The sequence below is a fragment of the Dendropsophus ebraccatus genome, chromosome 11 (assembly GCF_027789765.1).
Source record: "Dendropsophus ebraccatus isolate aDenEbr1 chromosome 11, aDenEbr1.pat, whole genome shotgun sequence".
Taxonomy (NCBI): domain Eukaryota; kingdom Metazoa; phylum Chordata; class Amphibia; order Anura; family Hylidae; genus Dendropsophus; species Dendropsophus ebraccatus.
The window spans coordinates 25,107,231-25,133,574 of record NC_091464.1 but is presented as its reverse complement, the minus strand read 5'-3'; the positions used below and the strand labels follow the sequence as shown (position 1 = coordinate 25,133,574).

Genomic DNA, 26,344 nt, shown 5'->3' with positions numbered 1-26,344 from the left:
CTAATTTACATAAATTTGACTAAACACATTAGATTGGAAATTATGCCAAAGCATCTTTGACAAAATCGTGTTTTTAGATTTGTTAGTAAATATCCCCCATAGTGACTAATTTTAACGCTCAAAAAAACACCACATTTGTTTTTAAAGGGCTACTGGTAGTTTGCAGACATTGATAGGGGGGGGGAGCCATCAGATGCCAGTCCTGCAGACTCTTTCTACCAGGCTCTGGGTTATTACACAGTAGAACAGTGAGCACAACATATGACTTAGCTAAAAGTGCTTGAGCAATGAACTTCCTGATTATTCTGTTATCTTGGCAAGACATCCTGTAGACCTACAACAATGCTGCTTTGATGGTGTGTTCCCGCCTGTAGAACAGCACACCGTGTGCACCGAGCAAACACAAGGGTGCATGCGTAAACACCACTGAGGGCTTCCTTACTTGTGGAAAAACACAGAATCGCCTGTAAAGGTCTCTAGTGGACCCAATGAAACTAGAGTTATCTGCTGGCCAGCATTCGGGTCACCTCATTTCTACATTAGATTACTCTTCTCCACCAAGTCAGAAGACTTTACCTTGAATGTAACCAGAGTTTGGTTTGCGCAGCAAACATCTCATCCCAGCAGCCTTCATGTTTGTTAATACAGCTGTGACTAAGAAAAGACTACACCTGCCATGGTGTGGTCAGACCACAGCAAGATTAGTCTGGAATTTTCTACAACAAACTCAATGTAAACTGGGAAATACCAAGGAAGGATTATGGCAACATGGTGGCGCAATGCTTCAAAGAAACAATACAGTAGGGACACCGGCATAAAATATGTAATACCTCTGTCTGCATCCCAGTCCCTCAGTATAAAAGTCTAAATGTGAAAAGCAATAGAGATGAATAAAAAGGGAATGTTAAAGTGTACCTGTCAAGACATATAAAAAAATAAACAACCCCAGCAAAAATAGCTTTCTTTTTAATTTTAATTTTCTCGCCCTTTTAGTGCCCCATTGTGCTGCTCATGCTTCTGCCTGTCACTCCGAGCTGGTGGGCGGAGCCTTTTTATTAGTTAGTTTACTCATCTGCAGCAGTGGGAGGCTGCTGACCAATCAGCATGCCTCTTAACTGGGCCGGCCGACATCACTTCCTGCATTTGGTCTCTATTTTGCTGTTACTGAAGATGAAGGGAGAGATTTATCAAACATGGTGTAAAGTAAAACTGACTCAGTTGCCCCCGGCAACCAATCAGATTCCACTTTTTATTTTCCAAAGAGTCTGTGAGGAATGAAAGGTGGAATCTGATTGGTTGCGAGGGGCAACTGAGCCAGTTTCACTGTACACCATGTTTGATAAATCTCCCCCCAAATGTATAAAGAAAAGCGTCTGTCGGTGTCCAGTCGGTATATTCATGCTTCTAGGCCCATTGCCAAGTGTGCAGAGCATGAAGGTAAAGCCTCTGGATCCCGGGGTGTTCAAGAAGAAAAACACCAAGTTTCATCAGCTCTCTCTTTAAAATTCTTTTAGACATTATACAAGTTTAAAAACAACCGACGCATTTCAAACCTGACTGGTTATACAGATACCATGATTAAGAACCGGTCAGGTTCGAAATGCGTCGGTTGTTTTAAAGATATACTAAAGTCTGTAAGAATTTTAAAGAGAGCTGATGGAACTTGGTCTTTTTCTTTTAAAGACCAAATGACCTTCAAGATGGAACCTGGACTGCAATTTTCCAGTAAGTGGGATACCTAGTGGCTGAATGTATAGCATTGTATTTCATATAGAAAAAAGGCAAAAAAAAAAACCATGAAGTAAAATGCAAAGGTGTAGTATATCATCCCCCCTGCTAGTTTAACATTATTTGTAACCACAGTGCCCATTTAAGTCCAGGAAGAGTACTTAGGGCTGAATGTATAGGGAAAGCATGTGACATGGCATAGGGAGAGAACAAGATGTCCAGCTGCTGGTATGGAACCTATTACTATATTACTGGGATTGTTCAAACAAGGCAACAAAATATTTGTTTCCAATGACCAGAAAGATGGATATAGATGGCAGTGCATAAAGAGATAAATAGCTAACAAGGAGATGGATGCAAATTAAAGTTATTGTACAAATTGTCAATTTTCTACATAAAATGACAAAAAAAATAAAAATAAACACTGAATATTTATATAGGCCCTTACTAATGTATACTGCAGCACATTTATGTGGAGTGAGTACTAGAGATGAGCGATGCTCGTCCCCGGTTGCTGGGAATAGATGAATCCAGTCCGTGGAAACTGGGAGACGTTTCCCAGGACTGGATCCAGCTTTTTTCAGCACCTGGGGACGAGCGGCACAGAGTGGAGGAGACTTCAAAGCCCGCAGCCAGATGAGCAAAATGCAGAAGCGATTTGCTTTGTTGCTACTGTAAATTCGCTCATTCCTAGTAAGTTCTATTTCCTGAATATGTACAAACTTTTTTTTTCTTCTTTAGCCCTGCAAAAAAAGTATATGGTATTCCTAATGGCTCTGGTTCCTCTCAGCAGAGCAGTGCACCCTGCCACTTGAGGAACATACAATGTCCAGGTGTTGACTTTGTACTTGGACTTGGCAAATCTCAATCCAATTGGGCATCTGTAAGCCCCACTATGCAATGTACAGGACATAGGGATTTGATGTGAAGGTCATGGTTCCACATATCACCCACACAGGATTATTGGCAGCCTTTCCTGTATCAGTGTTTACAGTGGGCAGGGTACACAGGACTCTTACTGTAAGCCCCTAGGACTCCTGTCAGGTATTACAATGCTTTTACACATAACCCTTGCTTTATATCATATAAACCTATAGATAATAGAGCTCAGGCTAATAGGGCTGATGTTCAGTATATTATATATGCAACACAAACCACCTAAAGGGGTTACATAATATTAAAATTAAACAGTATTAAAACTAAAAATTAAAACTCTGCTGAAGGCAGGGGATTGCAGGTATACAACAGAATGTATACTTATCCGTTCCCGTGCCCACACAGTGCCGCGTCACAGGTTCACTGACCACTGCAAAGCTCCAGATACTCATGGGTTCCTGGTACGTCACCATCCACAGGAAAGTACCCGCTGAGCCCGGGTTGTGACATGGCAGGAGCAGGAACTGCAGGAGGCCGGCAGAGGTCCGAAAGCAGTGAGGCAGCGCTGCGACCTGGGTCTGGTATTGTAGCTCAACCTTACTGACTCAGATAGGAAAGAGCTGCCAAGAGTAGCTTTCTTTACAACCAACTGTCCTATAGGGGCTCCCAGACTGCCCCAACACATGAAGGGTAGAGAAGAAATGGGCATGTTAGCTTAAGGGGCCATTCTGTGCAGGGACTATAAACACGGACGATGTGCTGCTGACGGGACTTCAGAACTCCTGCAATCATTTATAATGATGCATGGAGATCTGTAAAAAGCGTGTCAGTACTGTAGCACCAAGATGACCCCTAAAAGGAATAGCCAGGATTAGAAACTTATTACTGCTTTCTTCAGGAAACAGCACCACTTATGTCTCTAGTTTGGGTGGGTATCCCTCATCGCCCCTTCTCCACCCAGAACACATGTAGTTCCGCTTAGCTAAGTTTCTGGAGAGATAGCTGCTCACCTTACAGCTATGATATGTGTATGGCTACCTTTAGGCTCTGGCCAGCTTTAGTAAGTATACCGCATTATAAATGGGAAAAATAGCCACAAATGGCTCTCTATTTATCTTACTTCTACAATTATAGACACCTTGTACCATACTGTAACAGACAGCTGATCCTATTACTGGTCAATCAGACCCATAAGGTATTGGATGCATTCTAGAACGTGTCCTTCTTAACATATAGAAGTCAAATATAATATATACACACATATACATATACATGCATACACACACATACACACTGAATAAATATGTATACACACACACATATACATGTGACTTTTATACTTTTGTGGCGCAACATATGGGAAATACTGTGAGCTAAATAAAAAATAAAAAAACAAAACACTTGGTTGGAAAAGAAACATGCCCTTGATCTCCGCCCTCCCACCAAGCTCTGCCGAGGTTGAATCTCATTTTGCTTTATAAAAAGACGGTTGAGTGTTGTGGAACAGAATCTGAAATCATCAGATGTTAGGCTGCTACACCCATTTCACCACTTCCTTTTAACCAGCGAGCTTCCAGCACATCTGTCACTATAAGGAGGAATTAAGTGCAGACATTAAGACATACTACAATAGACATGACTAAGTGTAGAAAGGCAATTTTATCCATCAAGGTAAAATGAATTTCTAACATCATCATTACTGTCCATAGATTTTTGGTTTCCAAACAGAGAATAGATAAAATAATCTATCCATATGTGACCAAAATATTCAACTAAAATAAAGCTATGTTCCCACACAGATTCTTTTGCTGTGTTGTGTTTTTTGTTTTTTTTTTGGGGGGAGGGGCCATAAATGGTCTAAAACATTTACTTTACAGAATAGCAATAAAAAAAGGGGAGTAGTTTCCCAATAAGTTTTATGGAACTCAGTTGCAAAATGGCGCTTTGTTTGCAAGTACTGAAATTTTTGGGATGTAAGGCCTAATTCACACTATCTATGCTGCAATTTGCACTGTGATGACCGTAGTAGGATCGAGGCATGGATCCCCCAAAGTGCAGCCCTCCCCCGCCACCTGACAACCGGGATTACTGGTGCGTAGAAGACAACTATTCGCCTACACCTCCTATGCCGGCTGGCTCACGTGTTCACCGGCAGGGGGGGGGGGGGGGGGGGGGGGAGTAGGCGAGTAGTTGTCTTCTGCACCCATCATCTCTGCTGCTGGATATGGGGGGGGGGGTATCCGTGCCATTTGGGTTGTAAATAAAAAGGGAAGTTATAGCTTTTGCTGTAATCAAAAAAAGCTGCTAAAATATGGCCAATAAAAAAAAAAAAAAAAAAAAAAACACAGCACAAGCGTGTAAGCATGTCAGCACAATATCGCTCACCTGTTCTTTCTCCAGCATATCAGATTTTCTCAAAATCTTCATTGCATAGACGTGACCAGTGTCTTTCTTCTGTACCAGTCTGACCTACATTAAAAAAAATATATATATATTTTTTTTTTAGGATTTGCACATCTTTTCTTCCTCCGCTCATATTCCTATAGGCTACACCACTCTATTGCAGGAATTTATATTACAAAAATGCAGGCAATATGTATTGTCTCCTTACCTCCCCGAAAGCTCCCCTGCCGATGACTTTCAGAGACTCGAAATCCTCTAATCCCAGCCGTGTTCTCTTCAGTCGCAGAAACTCTGTTTCTTTTCGAGCGTGTGCCGACCTTCGCATCTTTTTCTATATCAGGATACAATATACAATGTCAGTTACTGGGCCCTTTATCTTTTTTCTTTACAATACTTTCTATTAAACCTGCGTAAGAAATTCAATGATTGTGTTTAAGGTTTTAAAGGGGTTATCCACATAAGAGCTAAAAAATGAAATGCTCCCAAACCTAGCTGGTCTTACCAAGCCCCCCTGAGTATTTTGAACAGTCTCCTGTCTTTCTAGCTGCTGCCATTCCTGGGTTTCTAAAAGCCAATCTATATCCATGATGGCGCTGGCCAGGAAACTACATTTCCCATCATGCATCTCCCTGATTGGTCTATTTGTGTACTCGCTCCCTTGGTTTTCTTTCTTGCCCACTGCTGTCATTACTATTACACTGTAAACACCGGGTTAGCAGAGCCGAGGCGCGCATGGTGTAGCAGAGCCGAGGCGCGCATGGTGTAGCAGAGCCGAGGCGCGCATGGTGTAGCAGAGCCGAGGCGCGCATGGTGTAGCAGAGCCGAGGCGCGCATGGTGTAGCAGAGCCGAGGCGCGCATGGTGTAGCAGAGCCGAGGCGCGCATGGTGTAGCAGAGCCGAGGCGCGCATGGTGTAGCAGAGCCGAGGCGCGCATGGTGTAGCAGAGCCGAGGCGCGCATGGTGTAGCAGAGCCGAGGCGCGCATGGTGTAGCTATAAGCTGCATATCGGGCATCTTTTTACTGGGGGGGGGGGCAGGTTAAGATCTTTGCTTGCTGACTGTGAATGAAAACATTCTAGTTCCATCCAGACTCTAAGAACATCTATAACACTTAGAATATACATAGCTGAGACACTGACAGGTATCCCTGCAGCATTCACTGACAACAAGCAGAGATAGAACTAGAACTTTTCATATTACAGAAACCTAGGCTCAGGAACACATGTAAGTCTATGGAACAGGTGCATGGAGATGATGCAGATGTCTTTAAGTCAATAGACAGCTGACCAAGCCCCCAGAGAGGAAATCACATGCCCTATGTCTACAAAGGGAGGAGGGAGCAGCATGTTGTCAGAGAGGACACAGAGAAGATGATTTTAGAAACCAGAGCGGGTAAGTATGAGAAAAAAAAAACAGGGAAAGGGTGCAACATAGGTTATACATGTATATTAGACATAGGGTGGTATTGGAAAGGTGGATTGTTTAGAGGGGGATTTTGTTTTTGTTGCCCAGATAACCCCTGTAAAGTCTTGTTTTTTTATTTTTACACAGATTTCTAGGTACTGTGCATGTATTTACAGTTTTGTACAAGAGCCATATACTTTGTGCAAATAAAAATATCATATTATGACTGTTACTGGCTCTAAATATATAGCAAATGTACAAAGTTAGAATATAAAAGGTGCGTGTCCCTTCTTACCTATATACCTGGTCCTAGCACTGAATAAACTAAACAAAAACGTAAGAGCCAATACGCTCTTGAACAGCCACATTTTAGTCCTGTTGGTAATAGCTATGGAGAAGGTTTTCCAATAATTAGAATTCCTAGGATGGTTTTCATGGCATGATAATTGTGAACAGAATGTCTTGTAAACTATGCCTCGATAGAGGTTTCACAGCCAGCAGCCATGAGAGTCGGAGACGTAGATGTCGGCAAATATAGTCATTTCTTAGTTGAAAGTAGAAGATGACAAATTTGATTTATGATTTTCTGAATACTTTTCTCTGTGGAAACCCGATCATATTCCATTCAGCTATTCACAAAGACAAAAACACATCTGATAACCTAGACACGTGTCTGGGGAACATTAGGGTCTTTCATATACCCTCAGAGTTAAAGGGGTTGGACAAGCTCTTAAATTTACAGTCAGCGCTGTTTTCCGAATACGAGTGGTTGATTTCATATGCTACTGAACGCTCACTAGGAGGGGCAGATTGGTGCACTCTGTAGTAGCCCCGCCCCCAGTGCACAGAAATGCTTCATTAGCATATTAAGTCAACTGCTCATATCCCCAAAACAGCACACAGGTTAATAGGGGATTTTTTTTTCTTTTAAAGGGGATTTTTTTCCCCCTTTCAAATCAACTGGTGTCAGAAAATTATATAGATTTTTAATTTGCTTCTATTTAAAAATCTCAAGCCAGTACTTATTAGTTGCTGTATGCCCTGCAAGAAGTGGCGTTTTCTTTCCAGTCTGACACCGTACTCTCTGCTGCCACCTCTATCTGTGTCAGGAACTGTCCAGAGCAGGAGAGATTTTCTATGAGGATTTGCTACTGCTCTGGACAGAGGTAGCAGCAGAGAGCACTGTGTCAGACTGGAAAGAATACATCAGTTCCTGCAGGGCATACAGCAGCTGATAAGTACTGGAAGGCTTGCGATATTTTAATAGAAGTAAATTACAAACCAAACAACCTAAGGAGAGGTTTGACAGTTTTTTTGGGAAAAAATAAATGTTTTTCAAATCCTGGATAATACTGTGCCCCCTCACTGCTGAGCCTTTCATGTAAGTCCCTAGTTCCCATCCACTACTATTTCAGTCATCTTACCCTCTTAGGGCCATGTCAATTCTCTGAGTGGAGAGGCGCGGAGGCGCACAAGGCATCCCACTGAAACAGAGAGCAGACAGGATTCCGAGCAGAGTTTGTGGGAGGGGGTTCCGCTCGGAATTTCCGCCTGCTTTCCATAGTGTGAATGGGCCCTTATAACATGTAGTGCTGTAACTGAACATCCCTAACCTGGTCTAAAGGTTGCCATACACAATAAGTGATGGCCGAATTATCATCTGGCCATAAGCTATCTCTCACGTCCTCCCCATACACAGGACTGTTTTGGTTCTCTATAGGGAGGGTTAAGATTCAGTCAGTGAGCTCTGGCTGCAGCTTGTCTCTCCCAGAACAAAGGGGTCGGATGGCAATTTTCCATCACGCCTGACCCCCATCTCCAACATCATCATCTGTGGTGGACGGTTAGGAGAGCCCCACACCCTTTATACCAGGGGTAGGGAACCTTGGCTCTCCAGCTATTGCAGAACTACAACTCCCATCATGCCTGGACAGCCAACGCTGTAAACAAGCTATAAACATCACATTTTAAGCCACTCTGTAATTATATGGGAAAACTACTTAAACATGATAAAAATCCCCTTTCATTGTTCTTTCAGATCCTTATATTTTATGTAAAATAATTCAGGGCATTTGTCTGAGCAGAAGATCAGTATATGAGTCTATTCACCAACAAAGAGGGCTAAAAAGTGGACACATATCTATTAACAAAATGTCCCTTCCTTTACGAGACCAGGAACTAGGCGTTAATAGTCCAACCTAATATGTAACTGCAAAGTAAGAATTTATATGGTCCATAAAACAGGATTGTTACTGGAGCGTATGATTAATACACGAGTCTGGGAGTAGAGAGGAAGTACACCAGCACGGCACAGCGATGTCTTCATTTCCTCATACTGTCCTGGAAAGGTGTGGCAGCCACAAATATATATACTAGGTGTATAAAGACAGAGCCGGCAAGCTGTCACTTTGCAGCTACTCTGAAGCCTGAAGAGTCATAAGTACAGACTGTCTATATTACTTTAGTCATAATCTTTCTCTTGCATGCTCTATTCACTCCTATGGAGCCATTGCAAATAGCGGAGTGCTGTACTTAGCTCTCCTCAGCAGCTCCATTCATTCCCTATGGAGGCGCCAGAGAGAGACGAGAACTGTCTTTCCGACAGCTCCACAGAAACAACTGGAGCCACAGGTCACGTGCTGTACCCGCGGCTCTATTCAGAGAAAAGGAGCCACGGGCTGATGCAGAGATCGCTCGGGATGTAGAGAAATCGGACCCCCCTGCAATCACTTACTTGTCCCCTATCCCTAGATCACTGATGTGAACACAGCTCTGCTAACCACAAATATGGAAAAAATAAAATAATATTATATATATATATATATATATATATATATATATATATATATATATGTTTTTTGATGAAATTTTTTATTCTTCTATTTATAAAGGAAGCAGAAGTAATTTCACAAAAAATCTAAATTAAAATGTTCTATTTCCTAATTTACCACATAACGCTGGTAAGAGGTATAGGACAGACAGACAATGGTATGGCAGCAAGGGTTACAGTACAGATGCTGCAGACATCTATACTGTAGAGCAGGCATGTCCAAAGTCCGGCCGGAGGGCCATTTGCGGCCCGCGTTTCGAACTTTTACGGCCCCCCAGGTATCCAGCTTGCTATTATCTGCCTGTGTTATAAAGCATATAGCATGTAGCATGTAAAATGGTCGGCCCTCGCACATGTTCACTTCATCAAATTTGGCACTCTTCGAAAAAAAGTTTGGACATGCCTGCTGTAGAGACAGCTATAAGACATTTTAATGATCGATTTAAAAAAAAAAAAAAAAAAAAAAAAAGAGGTTGGTTGTGACGGTAGACGCGACTCTGGGATATAAGCAAAGCATATATCCCAAAAACATAAAAGCTTTGCTAGCAATGCAGAGACAGGCAGCGCTGAGCGCAGAAAGCAGTGCTCCCTCGGCCATGTAGGTCACGGCTTCTTAAATAGAGATTTTATCACAGCTAAGGAGATCCAGTCACCACAGCCACAGCCACTTATCTATTATTCATTCAGCTAATTCCTGCTATATTGCTCCATTTACCTCTTCATCTCTGAGGCCTTCTTCCTCCATGACCTTTTCTAACCTCTTCTGCCTAAAAGAAGAAACAATAGTAATGTTTAATTATTAAAAAAAAAAAACACCACCATTTGAGAAGACATTTGACATAATCTGCTTAGCGATGCATAGTGACCTATCGCCTGGGATCACATATATTCTTTTATCCACCAAATAGAGGCATGGGTCACAAACACAGAGAATGGTGCAAACCTTATTATAGTTTCCTTTGTCAGGTCCACTCCTGATTATGGCTAAAAATACTGACCAAGCTACTAGGTGTGAATGCAGCCATATGGTAAGTTAGTCTGTGAAGAACTAGTTTCCTAATGTGTAACTATCATTTAAACAGGTTTCTGAGACCCCCGGCAATTGCTAGAACAAAGGGGTAAGCGCACTCTGCAGCACGCTATAGAGAGCTGTGTATGGTTATAATGGAGGCCTATGAGACTTCTGGTATACAGAGTTGCCGGAAGTTCCATAGACTTTTATTATAATTCCGTAAACCGCTACAGAGACTATAGGAATTTGTATAAAGGATTCTTACACTGTATTGTAGACGGTTTAGACAGACAAAACATGAAGCGGATAACAACTTGCAGAAACCTATTTTCTGCAAGCTGGAGCGCTCTGATAACAGTCAGCGGGGCAGTAGGCCATGTTCTAAGGTAGAACACGGGAAAATGTCATCCTCTACACCTAGAAAAATCCAGAAGGAACTTTAAAAGGGGTACTCCATTTCTTTCAAATGAACTGGTTTTAGAATGTTCTATAGATTTGAAAATGACATCTATTTAAAAATCTCCAGTCTCCCAGTACTTATCAGCTGCTGTAAGCCCTGCAGTGTTCTTTTCCAGTCTGACACAGCGCTCTCTGCTTCCACCTCTGTCCGTGAAGGAACTGTCCAGAGCCGTAGCAAATCCCTATAGAAAACCCTTTCCTACTCTGGGCAGTTCCTGACATTGACAAAGGTGGCAGCAGGAAAGAATACACACCACTTCCTACAGGACATACAGCAGCTGATACCTACAGGAATACTTGAGATTTTTTAAATAGACGTAATTTACAAATCTCTAGAACTTTCTGAAAACAGTTGATCTGAAAGAAAAAAAAACACTTAGGCGGAGTGCTCCTTTAATGTGTTAAAGGGTTCTAAGTTTAATGTTTAGTGACTAAACTGAAGATTGTTTTACCAGTACAATAGATATATACATAAGCAACCTGTCAAAAAGGCATGTCAACATATTCCATGGTGTACAGGCAGTGTGCCCAGTGAGTTTAATGGGTGGCACCTAACTAGTAACAATGTCTGCTCCATTTCCTGCACATAAATGTTGCAAACGAAGCATGGAGCACTACGGATGCACATTCGGTAGTATGGTCTGCGGCCGGACTGCACTACGGGTGTGTGAATGTGGCCTAAGACTGTGAAATATTCCCATTTCACCCTTTATGGCACATGCACTGGTCCTGTTTCTGGATCCCTCGGCTATCTGGAGAATGACGGCCACCCTGGATCTGTCTGACATGCTAGTGGTTTATGCAGCTCCTCTATGGCAGCAACACAAAGCATGTAAAGCACTGCCTTTGGCTGTTTTTGGCTTCCAGACTACATCCAGCTGACAGGGCCCTTGTTCGCATCAGATATCCATATACATCGAGATATTACAGGGGTACTCCGATTAAAATTTCTTCTATTTCAAATCAATTGGTTTCAAAGAGTTCTAAAGATTTGTAATTTACTTCTATTAAATCTCAAAACTTCCAGTACTTATCAGCTGCTGTATGCCCTGCAGGAAGTGCCGTATTCTTTTCAGTCTGACACAGTGCTTTCTGCCGCCACCTCTGTCTAAGACAGGAACTGTCCAGAGCAGAAGACGTTTTTTATGGGGGTTAGCTACTTCTCTGGACAGTTCCTGTCATGGACAGAGAGCACTATGTCAGACTCCAAAGAATACACCACTTCCTGCAGGACATACAGCAGCTGATAAGTACTAGAAGTCTTGAGATTTTTAAACAGAAGTAAATTACTACTCTATATAACTTTCTAAAACCAGTTGATTTGGAAGAAAAAGATTTTCATCGGAGTACCCCTATAATCCACCCTGCATGTTGCTGCACCGCTATGGTGATATATGTGTCCACCGAGTACCTTAGCTCCCGTTCTTCATGTTGGGTAATGAGGTTACTGTAGAAGTTTTCCAGCGTCATCTTAGTCATGGTAACACGTTCCTTTGTGTGGTTGCTCATGGGGAAACATGGAGTTTGCTCTGTCATAGCCATGTCTGATGGAAGAGAGAGAGAGTCCTAAGCAGTCAGGTAGTGAGAAGACTAAACAATGCTGAACGCTGAGTTACCACATTGTCAGAGTTACTCAATGCACTTGTGGTGTAAAGGAATGTAGTCATGGTGTTACAGTAATTCAGGGGAATAGAAGGCTCTCCCTTATGTATGAGAACCAATACTACATGGCCTGCTCTATAAGAGAGAATGCACACCACAGCTAATGCCTCCAATTGAATCATATCATCATATTATAGACATGGAATACTTCCTGGTACATACTACTGTATAGTGGAACAACGCATCCAAATAAAAGGTGTTATACAGTAATAATAATAATAATAATAATAATATACAGTTATAATAGGATTGAAAGGCTCTAATATACATCTTAGGGTACGTTCACACTTACTGGATCTGCAGCAGATTTCATTCAAATAACTGAACACAGCATCAAATCTGCTGCGGATCCTGTAGGTGTGAACGCACCCTTACAGTACAAAGTGTTGTGTACTGTCCAGATAAGGCTGGTTTCACACTGGCTTTAGATAGGCAATTTACTTCTATTCAAATCTACCTCAAGTCTTTCAGTACTTATCAGCTACTGTATGTCCTGCAGGAAGTGGTGTCTTCTTTCCAGTCTGACACTCTGCGTCAGGAACTGTCCAGAGCAGAAACAAATCTTCCGAGAAAACCTCTCCTGCTTTGGACAGTTCCTGACGTGGACAGAGGTGGCAGCAGAGAGCACAGTGTCAGACTGGAGAGAATACACCACTTCCTGCAGGACATCCAGCAGCTGATAAGTACTGGAAGACTAGAGTTGTTTTTTTTTTTATAGAAGTTAATCACAAGTTTATAAAACTTTTAAAACCAGTTGATTAGAAAGAATTTTTTTTCCCATCAGAGTTCCCCTTTAATTTATTCATCAGCACCATATTATTTTTCTACCGTCGTTCTGCTCCAATGCCAAAGTCAAAGCAGAACAGCAGAGAATGCAACGCAGATGTGACCCTGGCCTAAATAAGGCATAGATGTACAATGCGAGATTCTCATTGCCACAGGGCCTTCGGTTGTACCTCCATGGGAACTGAGTGAAAGGGCTAAAGACCAAGACTAAAGAGGTACCTCTCACCTAGAGAACAAGTTGTAGAGAATTGCTCATTAAGGAAGGGATGTAGACTGATGTATATAAGAAGCCCACAGAAATGAATAGAATCTGCCCAGTGGTCTGTCATGATCAGCCTGAACGCAGCTAAGCCGATCCATTCTTTAGAATCCTTTAAGCGTACTTGTCATCACAGAGAACTGATGACATGTCAAGGGATTTGATCGGTCTGGGCCTGAGTGTTCAGACCTGTACCGAGCGCCCACTCCCCGCTCTGTCAGCATTATGAATTGGCTCCATAGACTTACATTACGAGTCCGACTGATCACGTGACACAGAGACGGGAGAGGTCTGTGCTTAGCAGGGTCTTCTCCCGGCTCGTTCTCCCAGTCGGCATATGTCAGAACACTCAGACCCGGACCAATCAGAACTTTTGATATGTATCTATGACATGTCCAAAGCTTTCTCTGATGACAGTGACCCTTTCAGTAGTGCAGCCTCATGCTTCTAGGCTGTAACATATAGTATAAGCTAAGGTATGGTTCCCTATGGATGCTATTCCACCATGAGCCTCCAGTGCTCCCAGTGTCACCAGATGCTATTCCACCATGAGCCTCCAGTGCTACCAGTGTCACCAGACACTATTCCATCATGGGTCTCCAGTGCTCCCAGTGTCACCAGATGCTATTCCACCATGAGCCTCCAGTGCTCCCAGTGTCACCACATGCTGTTCCACCCTGAGCCTCCAGTGCTCCCAGTGTAACCAGATGCTATTCTACCATGAGCCTCCAGTGCTCCCAGTGTCACCAGATGCTATTCCAACATGAGCCTCCAGTGCTCCCAGTGTCACCAGATGCTATTCCACCATGAGCCTCCAGTGCTCCCAGTGTCACCAGACACTATTCCATCATGGGTCTCAGGTGCTCCCAGTGTCACCAGATGCTATTCCACCATGAGCCTCCAGTGCTCCCAGTGTCACCACATGCTGTTCCACCCGGAGCCTCCAGTGCTCCGTGTAACCAGATGCTATTCCACCATGAGCCTCCAGTGCTCCCAGTGTCACCAGACACTATTCCATCATGGGTCTCCAGTGCTCCCAGTGTCACCAGATGCTATTACACCATGAGCCTCCAGTGCTCCCACTGTCACCAGATGCTATTCCACCATGAGCCCCCAGTGCTCCCAGTGTCACCACATGCTGTTCCACCCTGAGCCTCCAGTGCTCCCAGTGTCACCACATGCTGTTCCACCCGGAGCCTCCAGTGCTCCGTGTAACCAGATGCTATTCCACCATGAGCCTCCAGTGCTCCCAGTGTCACCAGACACTATTCCATCATGGGTCTCCAGTGCTCCCAGTGTCACCAGATGCTATTACACCATGAGCCTCCAGTGCTCCCACTGTCACCAGATGCTATTCCACCATGAGCCCCCAGTGCTCCCAGTGTCACCAGATGCTATTCCAACATGAGCCTCCAGTGCTCCCAGTGTCACCAGATGCTATTCCAACATGAGCCTCCAGTGCTCCCAGTGTCACCAGATGCTATTCCACCATGAGCCTCCAGTGCTCCCACTGTCACCAGATGCTATTCCACCATGAGCCTTCAGTGCTCCCAGTGTAACCAGATGCTATTCCACCATGAGCCTCCAGTGCTCCCAGTGTCACCAGATGCTATTCCACCATGAGCTCCCAGTGTAACCAGATGCTATTCCACCATGAGCCTCCAGTGCTCCCAGTGTCACCACATGCTGTTCCACCCTGAGCCTCCAGTGCTCCCAGTGTTACCAGATGCTATTCCAGCCTGAGCCGCCAGTGTTCCCAGTGTCACCAGATGCTATTCCACCATGAGCCCCCAGTGCTCCCAGTGTCACCAGATGCTATTCCACCATGAGCCTCCAGTGCTCCCAGTGTCACCAGATGCTATTCCACCATGAGCCCCCAGTGCTCCCAGTGTCACCAGATGCTATTCCACCCTGAGCCTCCAGTGCTCCCAGTGTCACCAGATGCTCTTCCAACATTAGCCTCCAGTGCTCCCAGTGTCACCAGATGCTCTTCCAACATTAGCCTCCAGTGCTCCCAGTGTCACCAGATGCTATTCCACCCTGAGCCTCCAGTGCTCCCAGTGTCACCAGATGCTATTCCACCATGAGCCTCCAGTGCTCCCAGATGCTATTCCACCATGAGCCTCCAGTGCTCCCAGATGCTATTCCACCATGAGCCTCCAGTGCTCCCAGTGTCACCAGATGCTATTCCACCATGAGCTCCCAGTGTAACCAGATGCTATTCCACCATGAGCTCCCAGTGTTACCAGATGCTATTCCACCATGAGCCTCCAGTGCTCCCAATGTCACTAGATGCTATTCCAGCATGAGCCTCCAGTGCTCCCAGTGTCACCAGATGCTATTGCACCATGAGCCTCCAGTGCTCCCAGTGTCACCAGATGCTATTCCACCATGAGCTCCCAGTGTAACCAGATGCTATTCCACCATGAGCTCCCAGTGTTACCAGATGCTATTCCACCATGAGCCTCCAGTGCTCCCAGTGTCACTAGATGCTATTCCAGCATGAGCCTCCAGTGCTCCCAGTGTCACCAGATGCTATTGCACCATGAGCCTCCAGTGCTCCCAGTGTCACCAGATGCTATTCCACCATGAGCCTCCAGTGCTCCCAGTGTCACCAGATGCTATTCCACCATGAGCCCCCAGTGCCACCAGATGCTATTCCACCATGAGCCTCCAGTGCTCCCAGTGTCACCAGATGCTATTCCACCCTGAGCCTCCAGTGCTCCCAGTGTCAAAAGATGCTATTCCACCATGAGCCTCCAGTGCTCCCAGTGTCACCAGATGCTATTCCACCCTGAGCCTCCAGTGCTCCCAGTGTCACCAGATGCTCTTCCACCATTAGCCTCCAGTGCTCCCAGATGCTATTCCACCATGAGCCTCCAGTGCTCCCACTGTCACCAGATGCTATTCCACCATGAGCCCCCAGTGCTCCCAGTGTCACCAGATGCTATTCCACCATGAGCCTCCAGTGCTCCCAGATGCTATTCCACCATGAGCCTCCAGTGCTCCCAGTGTCACCAAATGCTATTCCACCATGAGCCTCCAGTGCTCCCAGTGTTACCAGATGCTATTCCACCATGAGCCTCCAGTGCTCCCAGTGTCACCAGATGCTATTCCACCATGAGCCTCCAGTGCTCCCAGTGTCACCAGATGCTATTCCACCATGAGCCTCCAGTGCTCCCAGTGTCACCAGATGCTATTACACCATGAGCCTCCAGTGCTCCCAGTGTCACCAAATGCTATTCCACCATGAGCCTCCAGTGCTCCCAGTGTCACCAGATGCTATTACACCATGAGCCTCCAGTGCTCCCACTGTCACCAGATGCTATTCCACCATGAGCCCCCAGTGCTCCCAGTGTCACCAGATGCTATTCCACCATGAGCCTCCAGTGCTCCCAGATGCTATTCCACCATGAGCCTCCAGTTCTCCCAGTGTCACCAGATGCTATTTCACCATGAGCCCCCAGTGCTCCCAGTGTCACCAGATGCTATTCCACCATGAGCCTCCAGTGCTACCAGTGTCACCAGATGCTATTACACCATGAGCCTCCAGTGCTCCCAGTGTCACCAGATGCTATTCCACCATGAGCCTCCAGTGCTCCCAGTGTCAACAGATGTTATTACACCATGAGCCTCCAGTGCTCCCAGTGTCACCAGATGCTATTCCACCATGAGCCTCCAATGCTCCCAGTGTCACCAGATGCTATTCCATCATGAGCCTCCAGTGCTCCCAGTGTCACCAGATACTATTCCACCATGATCCTCCAGTGCTCCCAGATGCTATTCCACCATGAGCCTCCAGTGGTCCCAGTGTCACCAGATGCTATTCCACCATGAGCCCCCAGTGCTCCCAGTGTCACTAGATGCTATTCCACCATGAGCCTCAAGTGCTCCCAGATGCTATTCCACCATGAGCCTCCAGTGCTCCCAGTGTCACCAAATGCTATTCCACCATGAGCCTCCAGTGCTCCCAGTGTCACCAGATACTATTCCACCATGATCCTCCAGTGCTCCCAGATGCTATTCCACCATGAGCCTTCAGTGGTCCCAGTGTCACCAGATGCTATTCCACCATGAGCCCCCAGTGCTCCCAGTGTCACCAGATGCTATTCCACCATGAGCCTCCAGTGCTCCCAGATGCTATTCCACCATGAGCCTCCAGTGCTCCCAGTGTCACCAAATGCTATTCCACCACGAGCCTCCAGTGCTCCCAGTGTCACCAGATGCTATTCCACCATGAGCCTCCAGTGCTCCCAGTGTCACCAGATGCTATTCCACCATGAGCCTCCAGTGCTCCCAGTGTCTGGGTGTGTGCACCAGTGACACACACCTCCTCTGTGCACTCGCTCTCACAATCCCGGTAACACATTCCTTGCAGGTCAGCAGCGTGTGTAACGTCGCTCTACCTACCTCTCTGGTTAATCATTGCAGCTTCAGGAAACAACAAGCCTCTCATAACACTGACAACACAGGAACAATTCCAGCTATTTGGTGCTCAGCAAAGTATATGTTATTATATGCTTATCGCCTTTCACTCACCTACCTTCATATTGCCTAGGAAGACCTGTCTTATAATACATTGGAAGAAGACAGGCCTGATTGGTCACAAAAGACCTATTAGGGGAGTCTCCGGCAAAAATTATTTTCTTTTAAACCCACTATTGTCAGAAAGTTGGTTAGTAATTTACTTCTATTAATAAATCTAAAGCCTCACCACTTCCTGCAGGACATACAGGAGCTAATAAGTACTGGAAGACTTGAGATTTTTAAATAAAAGTAAAATTACAAATCTGAATAAGTGTCTGACACCAGTTTTTATATTTATATATATATATATATATATATATATATATATATATATATATATATATAAAAGATTTTCGCTGGACAACCCCTTTAATGTGTGATATCGACAAAACACCAAGGAACTGCATTTTTTGTACATTCAATACTGCAAGAGAATGTATGGTCAAGGCCCGCATGCACCTAGGGTGCCACCATCTACTCAGCCGGGAATCGCTAGAGCGGGGAATCCTGGGTGCTCACCCTGGATCCCTGATGTTAGGCTGCATTCACACATTCAGTGTTCTGCATGGAACACGGATGTGGAATGCATATAACGGACTTGTCCCCTGCCCGGGCAGCATCTGTGATAAGATGCTGGGAGCGGGGGAACTGTATTCATATGCGCCACGCTGTAATGAATTAGCCGTCCGGCTGTCATTACAGCGCGGTGTAGAGCCTAAAATGGACTACCTGTGTACTGGACACCATAGCCAGGAGTTCAGCCAGTGTGAGGGAGATAGAGTTAACAGAATTACTGGCTGGAGTCTTCAGTATACAGGAACAAGAATCTGTTAGAGGATGTCCACAAGTAAGGAAGCAGGGCTCAAGACAACAGGGCCGACACTTTGCCTCAAAAAGCAGAAGGAAAGCATTAAAGGCCATAGAAAGGTATAAAATATCCTTAATTACCAATATTTATTACCGTAAATTTATTACACAGATGAAAATAGGTTGTCATCAAATAATCCTTTTAAATCATTGTTGTGGTAGTACACCCCAAACTCATATCCCACTTTATGCCAGAACATTGTGTATGGCCATCAATTGCTCAGTTTTACTATAATAATTTACAAAAGTGAACCTTGAGCAATAGTTTTTGTCCATTCTACCCTGGTTCAGTCTGCTCTTGTGCCTACATTAAAGGGGTATTGCTATGTCAGCTAACATAATCATAGTGCTTGAGAAAGCCCTATACTGTAGTCCCTTTTCTTCCTCTAGTTTCTCAGATTTCCTGCAATTAATACAGTCTGAACCACTTTGTGTACAGACTGTCTGAGCTCTAGGCTGTGACAGGTGTGCTAAGTATTTTTGGTTTCAATCAGATTTGTCTTTAAGAAATTTACATTTAAAGACAAAAAAAATTCCCCCATAGAAATGATGGAATGTTCAAAAATTCAAATATCACACAGCACAGCCCTAACCAGCCAATCACAGCTCATATGCAAATAGCTGAAATGTGGCAGTCAATAGAAACTTGCAGGTCCTTCACTCAATGCCTGACAACAGCCACACAGTCACATGTCCCATATTAGACAATAGAAGATGGCAGGTTCTTAACGATTTTGCCTCACTGACATAAAGAGATTTCCACAAGATTGCCATGGTAACTGAACAATTTTCTTTACAATTACAGTGGTACCTTGGTTTAAGAGTAACTTTGTTTAAGAGCATTTTGCAAGAAGAGCTCACAGTTTTTCAAAATTGTGACTTGGTTTAAGAGCATTGCTTTGGTTTAAGAGCTCCTGGTATTGGGTGGGAGCGTGAGTGGGGGAGGGGCATGGCCTGCATAGCGGGGTCTGCAGCACAGTACTCTGACCCAGGAAGTCTCTCACCTTCCAATTTATAGCAGATCTGCTTCAGACTGGGGCTTGCATCAGGGGACAGGACTGTGGGGGTAATCTCTTTATAGCTTTAACCCCTCTCTCCCCGGACAGAGAGTGCTGCTATACTGTGCCCACATCTGCCCTGCTCATTCCTTCATGCTCCCTGCAGTCTCTATCAGTCCTTGTGTTTTCCATCCTCTCCATTCCTGCTATAATGTGCTTGCACTCACACTCAGCTATACACACTGCTGCTATAATGTGCTTGCACTCACACTCAGCTATACACACTGCTGCTATAATGATTATAAAATGATTTTTGGGGTGTGGAACCAATTGTCTACATTTCAATGATTTCTTATGGGAAAATTTGCTTTGGTATAAGAGTGGATTTGGATTACAAGCACGGTCCCGGAACGAATTATGCTCGTAATCCAAGGCACCACTGTATAAGGCTGCTGTGGATGTCACTGTTAAGAAACGCATATCAAATTTGCTTTTATAGGGCCAGTACCAAATTAGGTCTTAAAGTCCACCTCATACACCCTTAACGGACCCATGAAGAAAATAAGCATCATAATCGAACCGCTGCGGCCAGGGATTGGCTGAGTGGCCTGTCAGCTAAGACAGGCCGCTCTGAAGCTGCAGTGCGCGGGACCCGGGGAGAAGCGGACCGCAAGAGGAGCCCTGCAGCATGGATAGGTAATATATGCCGTTTACGCAAGGGCTGCAAGGTAACGATGTCCATGCAGCCCTTAAACGATTATCGGGCAGCTAGATCAGCGTTCATTTACAGTTATTATCGGGCCATGTAATAGTAACCCAAGTGTCACTGTCGTGGTCAAAAGTTTTGATCGGTCCGGGTCTGAGTGTTCAGACCCATACCGATCAGGAGATAGAGCTGCGAGAAGACCGCACTAAGCGTGGTCCTCTCCCGGCTCTGTGTCACGTGATCAGTCAGGACTTATATTGGAGCTCTATGGAGCCCGACTGATCACGTGACATGCTTAGTGCGGTCTTCTCCCAGCTCTATCTCCTGATCAGTACAGGTCCTATCCGGACCGAACAAAACTTTTGGCTTGTCTATGAAATGACAGTGACACTTTAATACAATAACCTCCATGTGATTCAGAAAAACATCATTCTCTTTAAAGGGATCTGCCTGATGACACGCTCCCTTTAAAATGCGTCATGCATTAATCCTGTGAGTCACATAGGCCGATAGCACCACATATATGTATATAGATCCCAGCATCTACACAGTATGTGGTCAATACACGGTCATTTTAGTCACTTGGTTATAACTTGTATTTAATGTCTATCCGTCTGGCCCTGGTAACGTCTTTCTTTCTTTTTTTTTGTTTGTTTTTTAAACAATGTGTAATATTGTTCCTGACCACTGACAGTCACCAGGTGACATGGACAGGTCTGGTATGGGACTCTCCACAGTCTTCACATACTTGAATGGCTTATAACTGATAAAGAGCCTATGACACCAAGCATATAAGTGACCACTATCACAGCACTGAGGAATATTTAGAATAACTAAATATATTATACAATGTACACCACCAGCCAAGACCACTGTTTGTAGAGCAGAGTGATTGTCGGTAACCTAGACAACAACCTGTCAACAATCGGAGGGATAAAAGTAGGAGACAAGTTTGCTAAATTAAAGGGGTTATCCAGCGCTACAAAAACATGGCCACTTTTCCCCCTACTGTTGTCTCCAGTTCAGGTGCAGTTTGCAATTAAGCTCCATTTACTTCAATGGAACCGAGTTTCAAAACCCCACCCAAACTGGAGACAACAGTAGGGGAAAGTGGCCATGTTTTTGTAGCGCTGGATAACCCCTTTAATGTATTTGCAAATATACTTATAGGGTACAAACACACACGGCATATACGCTGCGTATTTACTGCTGCAATACGCAGCAGATTAGATCTAAATAACTGAACACAGTATCAAATCTGCTGCGTATCTGCTGTGTGTGTTTGTACCCAGAGTTACTTTATTTCCGCCCTTATATAAAACATAATAAACATAGTATTCTTAACTCATCCCCCTCCCCCACTGTCCCCATTTATATAAGGGTAGCACAATATAAAAAGTTTTAAAATGCTTAATTACCACTTTAACTTGACAAGTCCTACAATTATAACTAACTATATTAGTTGAGATGGGAATTCCCCTTTAAGGTGGTTGTATGAAAAATGTAAATAGGTGACAATAACAAAATACACTATATTCACCTGTTCAGTCTATGTTTACTCGGCTGGATCACATGCTCACCAATCCGATCCCACTGCAGCCAATCACTGGCCTCGGCAGGAGTCAGCACTAAGGCTGCTCATTGGCCGCAGTGTGTCCACAGTCATCAATGGAAGTAAACAGACACAATGGTCAGCTGGAGCAGCATCAGGGGAGTCAGTGAAGAGGAGAGAGGTGAGTATGTTTTTGTTGTTGTAGCACCTACCAGGACTCATGCACCTGTATGGACACCCTATACGGTGTTCCTTCTCTCAGGTACACACTCTAAAGGTCCTATTACACTAAGCGATTATCGGACATATTTGGCCAATTATCGGCCAATAATCACTTGGTGTAATGGTCCGTTTACACAAATCAATAATTCGCCCAATCGATCGTTAAACGATTTTGAAGCAACGATTTGGTTTTTATAACGATCAGCGCATAGACAAATCGTTAGAAAAATTGTTATTGCGATCGTTTTCAAGATCGCTTAAGCCCATCTCACACATAGGGTGAATCTTTGAAAGACTGTTTACATGAAGCGATCTGCAAATTTTTAGAGAACGACCAAAGACTATTTGAGAACTTGTTGAAAGATCAAAATGAACGATTTCTCGCTAGTGGCTTGATCGTTCGCTGTGTTAACACAGAAACACACCATAATAGCTAGTGCTAAAAGATCATAAGAACAATAACAGTCTGCTTGTCACATTTTAAATCAACGATTAGATGGCATGCACGATGTCGGCTGATCGTTGATTTAAAGGGGTATTACGGGAAAACTTAACTTTTTTTTTCCCTATCCACAGAATGGGGGAAAAGTAGGAGATTGTAGGGGGCCCGACCCCTAAACCCCCCGGGTGATCTTCGTATCGGACCCTGCCGTCTCTGTTATGAATAGAGCCCCGGGTTGGCTCGGCTCTTTCCATCGCTCCATAGGTAAGAATAGAGCTGCAGGTTGCATGCTGACCTAGGGCTCTTTTCATAACAAAGCCACAGGGGTCCGGTACAGAGATTGCTGGAGGGGTTCAAGGGTCGGACCCCCCACAATCCCCTAATTTTCTCCTATCCTGTGGATTGGGAAAAAGTAACATTTTCCCGGAATACCCCTTTAAAGCATAGCGGCGGTCCACTGGCCATCACTCTATGGCATGGGTCTCCAAACTGCAGCCCTCCAGCTGTTGCGAAACTACATTTCCCCATCATGCCTGGACAGCCAAAACCAAAGCTTTAGCTGCCCAGGCATGATGGGAGTTGTAGTTTCGCAACAGCTGGAGGGCCGCAGTTTGGAGACCCATGCTCTATGTAATAGGGGCGGCAGCAGCAGACCGCCCTATCCCCTCCCCCCGCTCTCACTGTCGGTACATGTAATAGCTTACTTGCTTGCTTCTCTTTAGATCCCGGTGGCCCATAGGAGATAGTGAGGGTCTATTACAGGGAGCGATGCTGGCTAGCAAACTGTCGTTATCATCAATGGCATTGTAGGCCATTTTTTAAATCAACGACCGGCCAACGCTGCGAATGTCGGCTGATCGTTGATTTAAAACATTACCTAAAACGATTATCATCCGGAACGGCCAAGTACAGCCGATAACGGCTCTCTGTCATAGTACCCCAGGGGGACTTCTATCCACAAGCTGCAGAGGAGTCGTCGTGCACTAGACACACTAGGTCACATCCTACGACTACACCACTTGTGGTTGTTACCCATGAACATCTCGTAGACGGTCTCCCCACACATCTTTATATACTGTAACCAGTGATTTATGTAGCAATAAAGTATTTTTAGAAATAATTCTCTTGTGCGGAGGCATAAAGTATAGGTTGTAACTTAGTGCCGCTGAACCGGGACAGCCACATATCAGGAGACATCTGTTAGCACGTCTAGAAGATGTTCCGGGAATAATAGGAGGCTACAATGGTGCTGTGAGGTACGTTCTTCTCAAAAAACAGCTGTAAAGAACATACCAACTTTTTTTCAAAGGGGTATTCCACTTAAACATAACTTTTAATATGTTGCTGCCCATGGTGAGACTAACAATTCCTTCCATACTTCCAAAAATCTGTGTGTGAGCCTTTCGCTCTTTCTCTCCCTCCTCCCTTCTGAGACGGCTAATGTAAACAACTCCCTGGCTGGCTGGATCTGCAACATTGTAGCTTCTTTGTCATGTTGGGAGGGATAATCAGCAACTTGACCTCAGAATAACCTTTCCACAATTACAAAGAATCTCACAGATAAAACTTGTCAGGGACATCAGCCGTCTCAGAAGGGAGGGGAGACAGAGAGAAAAGCTCACACACAGATTTTTGTGTCTTCAGCAGAAAGCAGCAGCTCAGAACTGGAGGCAGGAGACTGATTAGATAATAACAAGTATAGAAGGAATTGTTAGCCTCACCATGGGCAGCAACATATCAAAAGTTATGTTAAGAGTTAAGAGGAATACCCCTTCAAAGCGTTACTGTCACTTTAAAAAAAAACTTTTGACATGTCAAACAGACAGAAGTTTTGATCAGTCTGGGGCAGGGAACCTTGGCTCTCCAGCTGTTGCAAAACTACCACTCCCATCATGCCTGGACAGCCTTCGGCTGTCCAGGCATGATGGGAGTGGTAGTTTTGCAACAGCTGGAGAGCCAAGGTTCCCTGGTCTGGGTGTTTGGTATATGGCACATTATATTGACACGATACACACTATATACTATATAGTAATACTAAAAGGTCAAAGTACCTAAGTGCAGTGACCTATGACCCTGCAGGTGTGGAGAAACTCCCAGCCATAAAGCCTTCAGGCCATACTGGGAGTTGTAGTCTTACTACCTCTATAGTCCGGCCATGAGAAGCCACAGTGATAGGAAAACAAAGGAGCCTCCGTACAGGCAGCCCAGGCGCCGACCTCAGCCCTGCTCTGTACACTGCAGCCTCCACAACATCACTCAGCCGCCAGCAAAGCACTCATTAGCCTCCCCCCATGTAACGCTTTTTTGGACCAGTCCATCCAGCACCACTATGTCTCTGTAGAACAAACCATAAGACCGAAAGGGAGACTGAAACAGTGTTGGAGGTGCTGGTAGTGGCGGCTCCAGCTCCCGCCCAGTCCTCAGCCAGTGCTCGGCTATCGGAGCCGGCGCCCCTCCCGGACTGGAGGAATAAGAGGAGCGGTGTACGCCGAGCCTCGTACCTGTCATATACTCACCGGGAGCTCCACAAAAGTTACCGTAGAAGCCAGATCCCCGTGAGTTACAGGACCTTTGATGATGTCATGACCATGTGATCGGTCACATGGGTGGGAGGAGTCTGGGTGCTGCTGAAAGAGTTTCTTGTAGTTCTTCTCTTTGACTATTTTTGTATGAAAATGACGTCAGGAGGTGGTAGTGGGAATGTGCTTAGGAAAACGCATCAGTGCTGCTGCCACACACACAGCTCTGCTCTACACTGTGCTCCAGGCAACACACACAGCTCTGCTCTACACTGTGCTCCAGGCAACACACACAGCTCTGCTCTACACTGTGCTCTATACAGGTGACACACACAGCTCTGCCCTATACAGGTGACACACACAGCTCTGCTCTACACTGTGCTCCAGGCAACACACACAGCTCTGCTCTACACTGTGCTCTATACAGGTGACACACACAGCTCTGCTCTACACTGTGCTCTATACAGGTGACACACACAGCTCTGCTCTACACTGTGCTCCATACAGGTGACACACACAGCTCTGCTCTACACTGTGCTCCAGGCAACACACACAGCTCTGCTCTACACTGTGCTCCAGGCAACACACACAGCTCTGCTCTACACTGTGCTCCAGGCAACACACACAGCTCTCTTCTACACTGTCCTCCATTCAACACACACAGCTCTGCTCTGCACTGTGCTCTATACAGGCAGGTGACACACACAGCTCTGCTCTACACTGTGCTCCATACAGGTGACACACACAGCTCTGCTCTACACTGTGCTCCAGGCAACATACACAGCTCTGCTCTACACTGTGCCCCATACAGGTGACACACACACACTGCTCTGCTCTACACTGTGCTCCAGGCAACACACACAGCTCTGCTCTACACTGTGCTCCATACAGGTAACACACACAGCTCTGCTCTACACTGTGCTCCAGGCAACACACACAGCTCTGCTCTTCACTGTGCTCCATACAGGTGACACACACAGCTCTGCTCTACACTGTGCTCCATACAGGTGACACACACAGCTCTGCTCTACACTGTGCTCCAGGCAACACACACAGCTCTGCTCTACACTGTGCTCCAGGCAACACACACTGT

General features: G+C 45.1%; 1 protein-coding gene across 6 annotated transcripts in view; it reads right to left on the bottom strand.

Annotated features, from left to right (window-relative positions):
- The window catches only part of LOC138768079 (serine/threonine-protein kinase 38), a 48,052-nt gene extending 22,724 nt beyond the window's left edge, over positions 1–25,328 (bottom strand). The window contains exons 1-5 of one of the 6 annotated variants that reach the window (XM_069946106.1): positions 25,249–25,328; positions 12,123–12,255; positions 9,956–10,007; positions 5,216–5,338; positions 4,990–5,073 (exon numbers count right to left, since the gene is read on the bottom strand). In XM_069946106.1, coding sequence (XP_069802207.1) covers positions 4,990–5,073; positions 5,216–5,338; positions 9,956–10,007; positions 12,123–12,253 — 390 coding nt within the window. In that variant the 5' untranslated portion in view covers positions 12,254–12,255; positions 25,249–25,328. The other 5 variants (XM_069946105.1, XM_069946108.1, XM_069946107.1 and 2 more) reach the window with 5 other exon arrangements.
- Between the last annotated feature and the right edge of the window lie 1,016 nt (positions 25,329–26,344).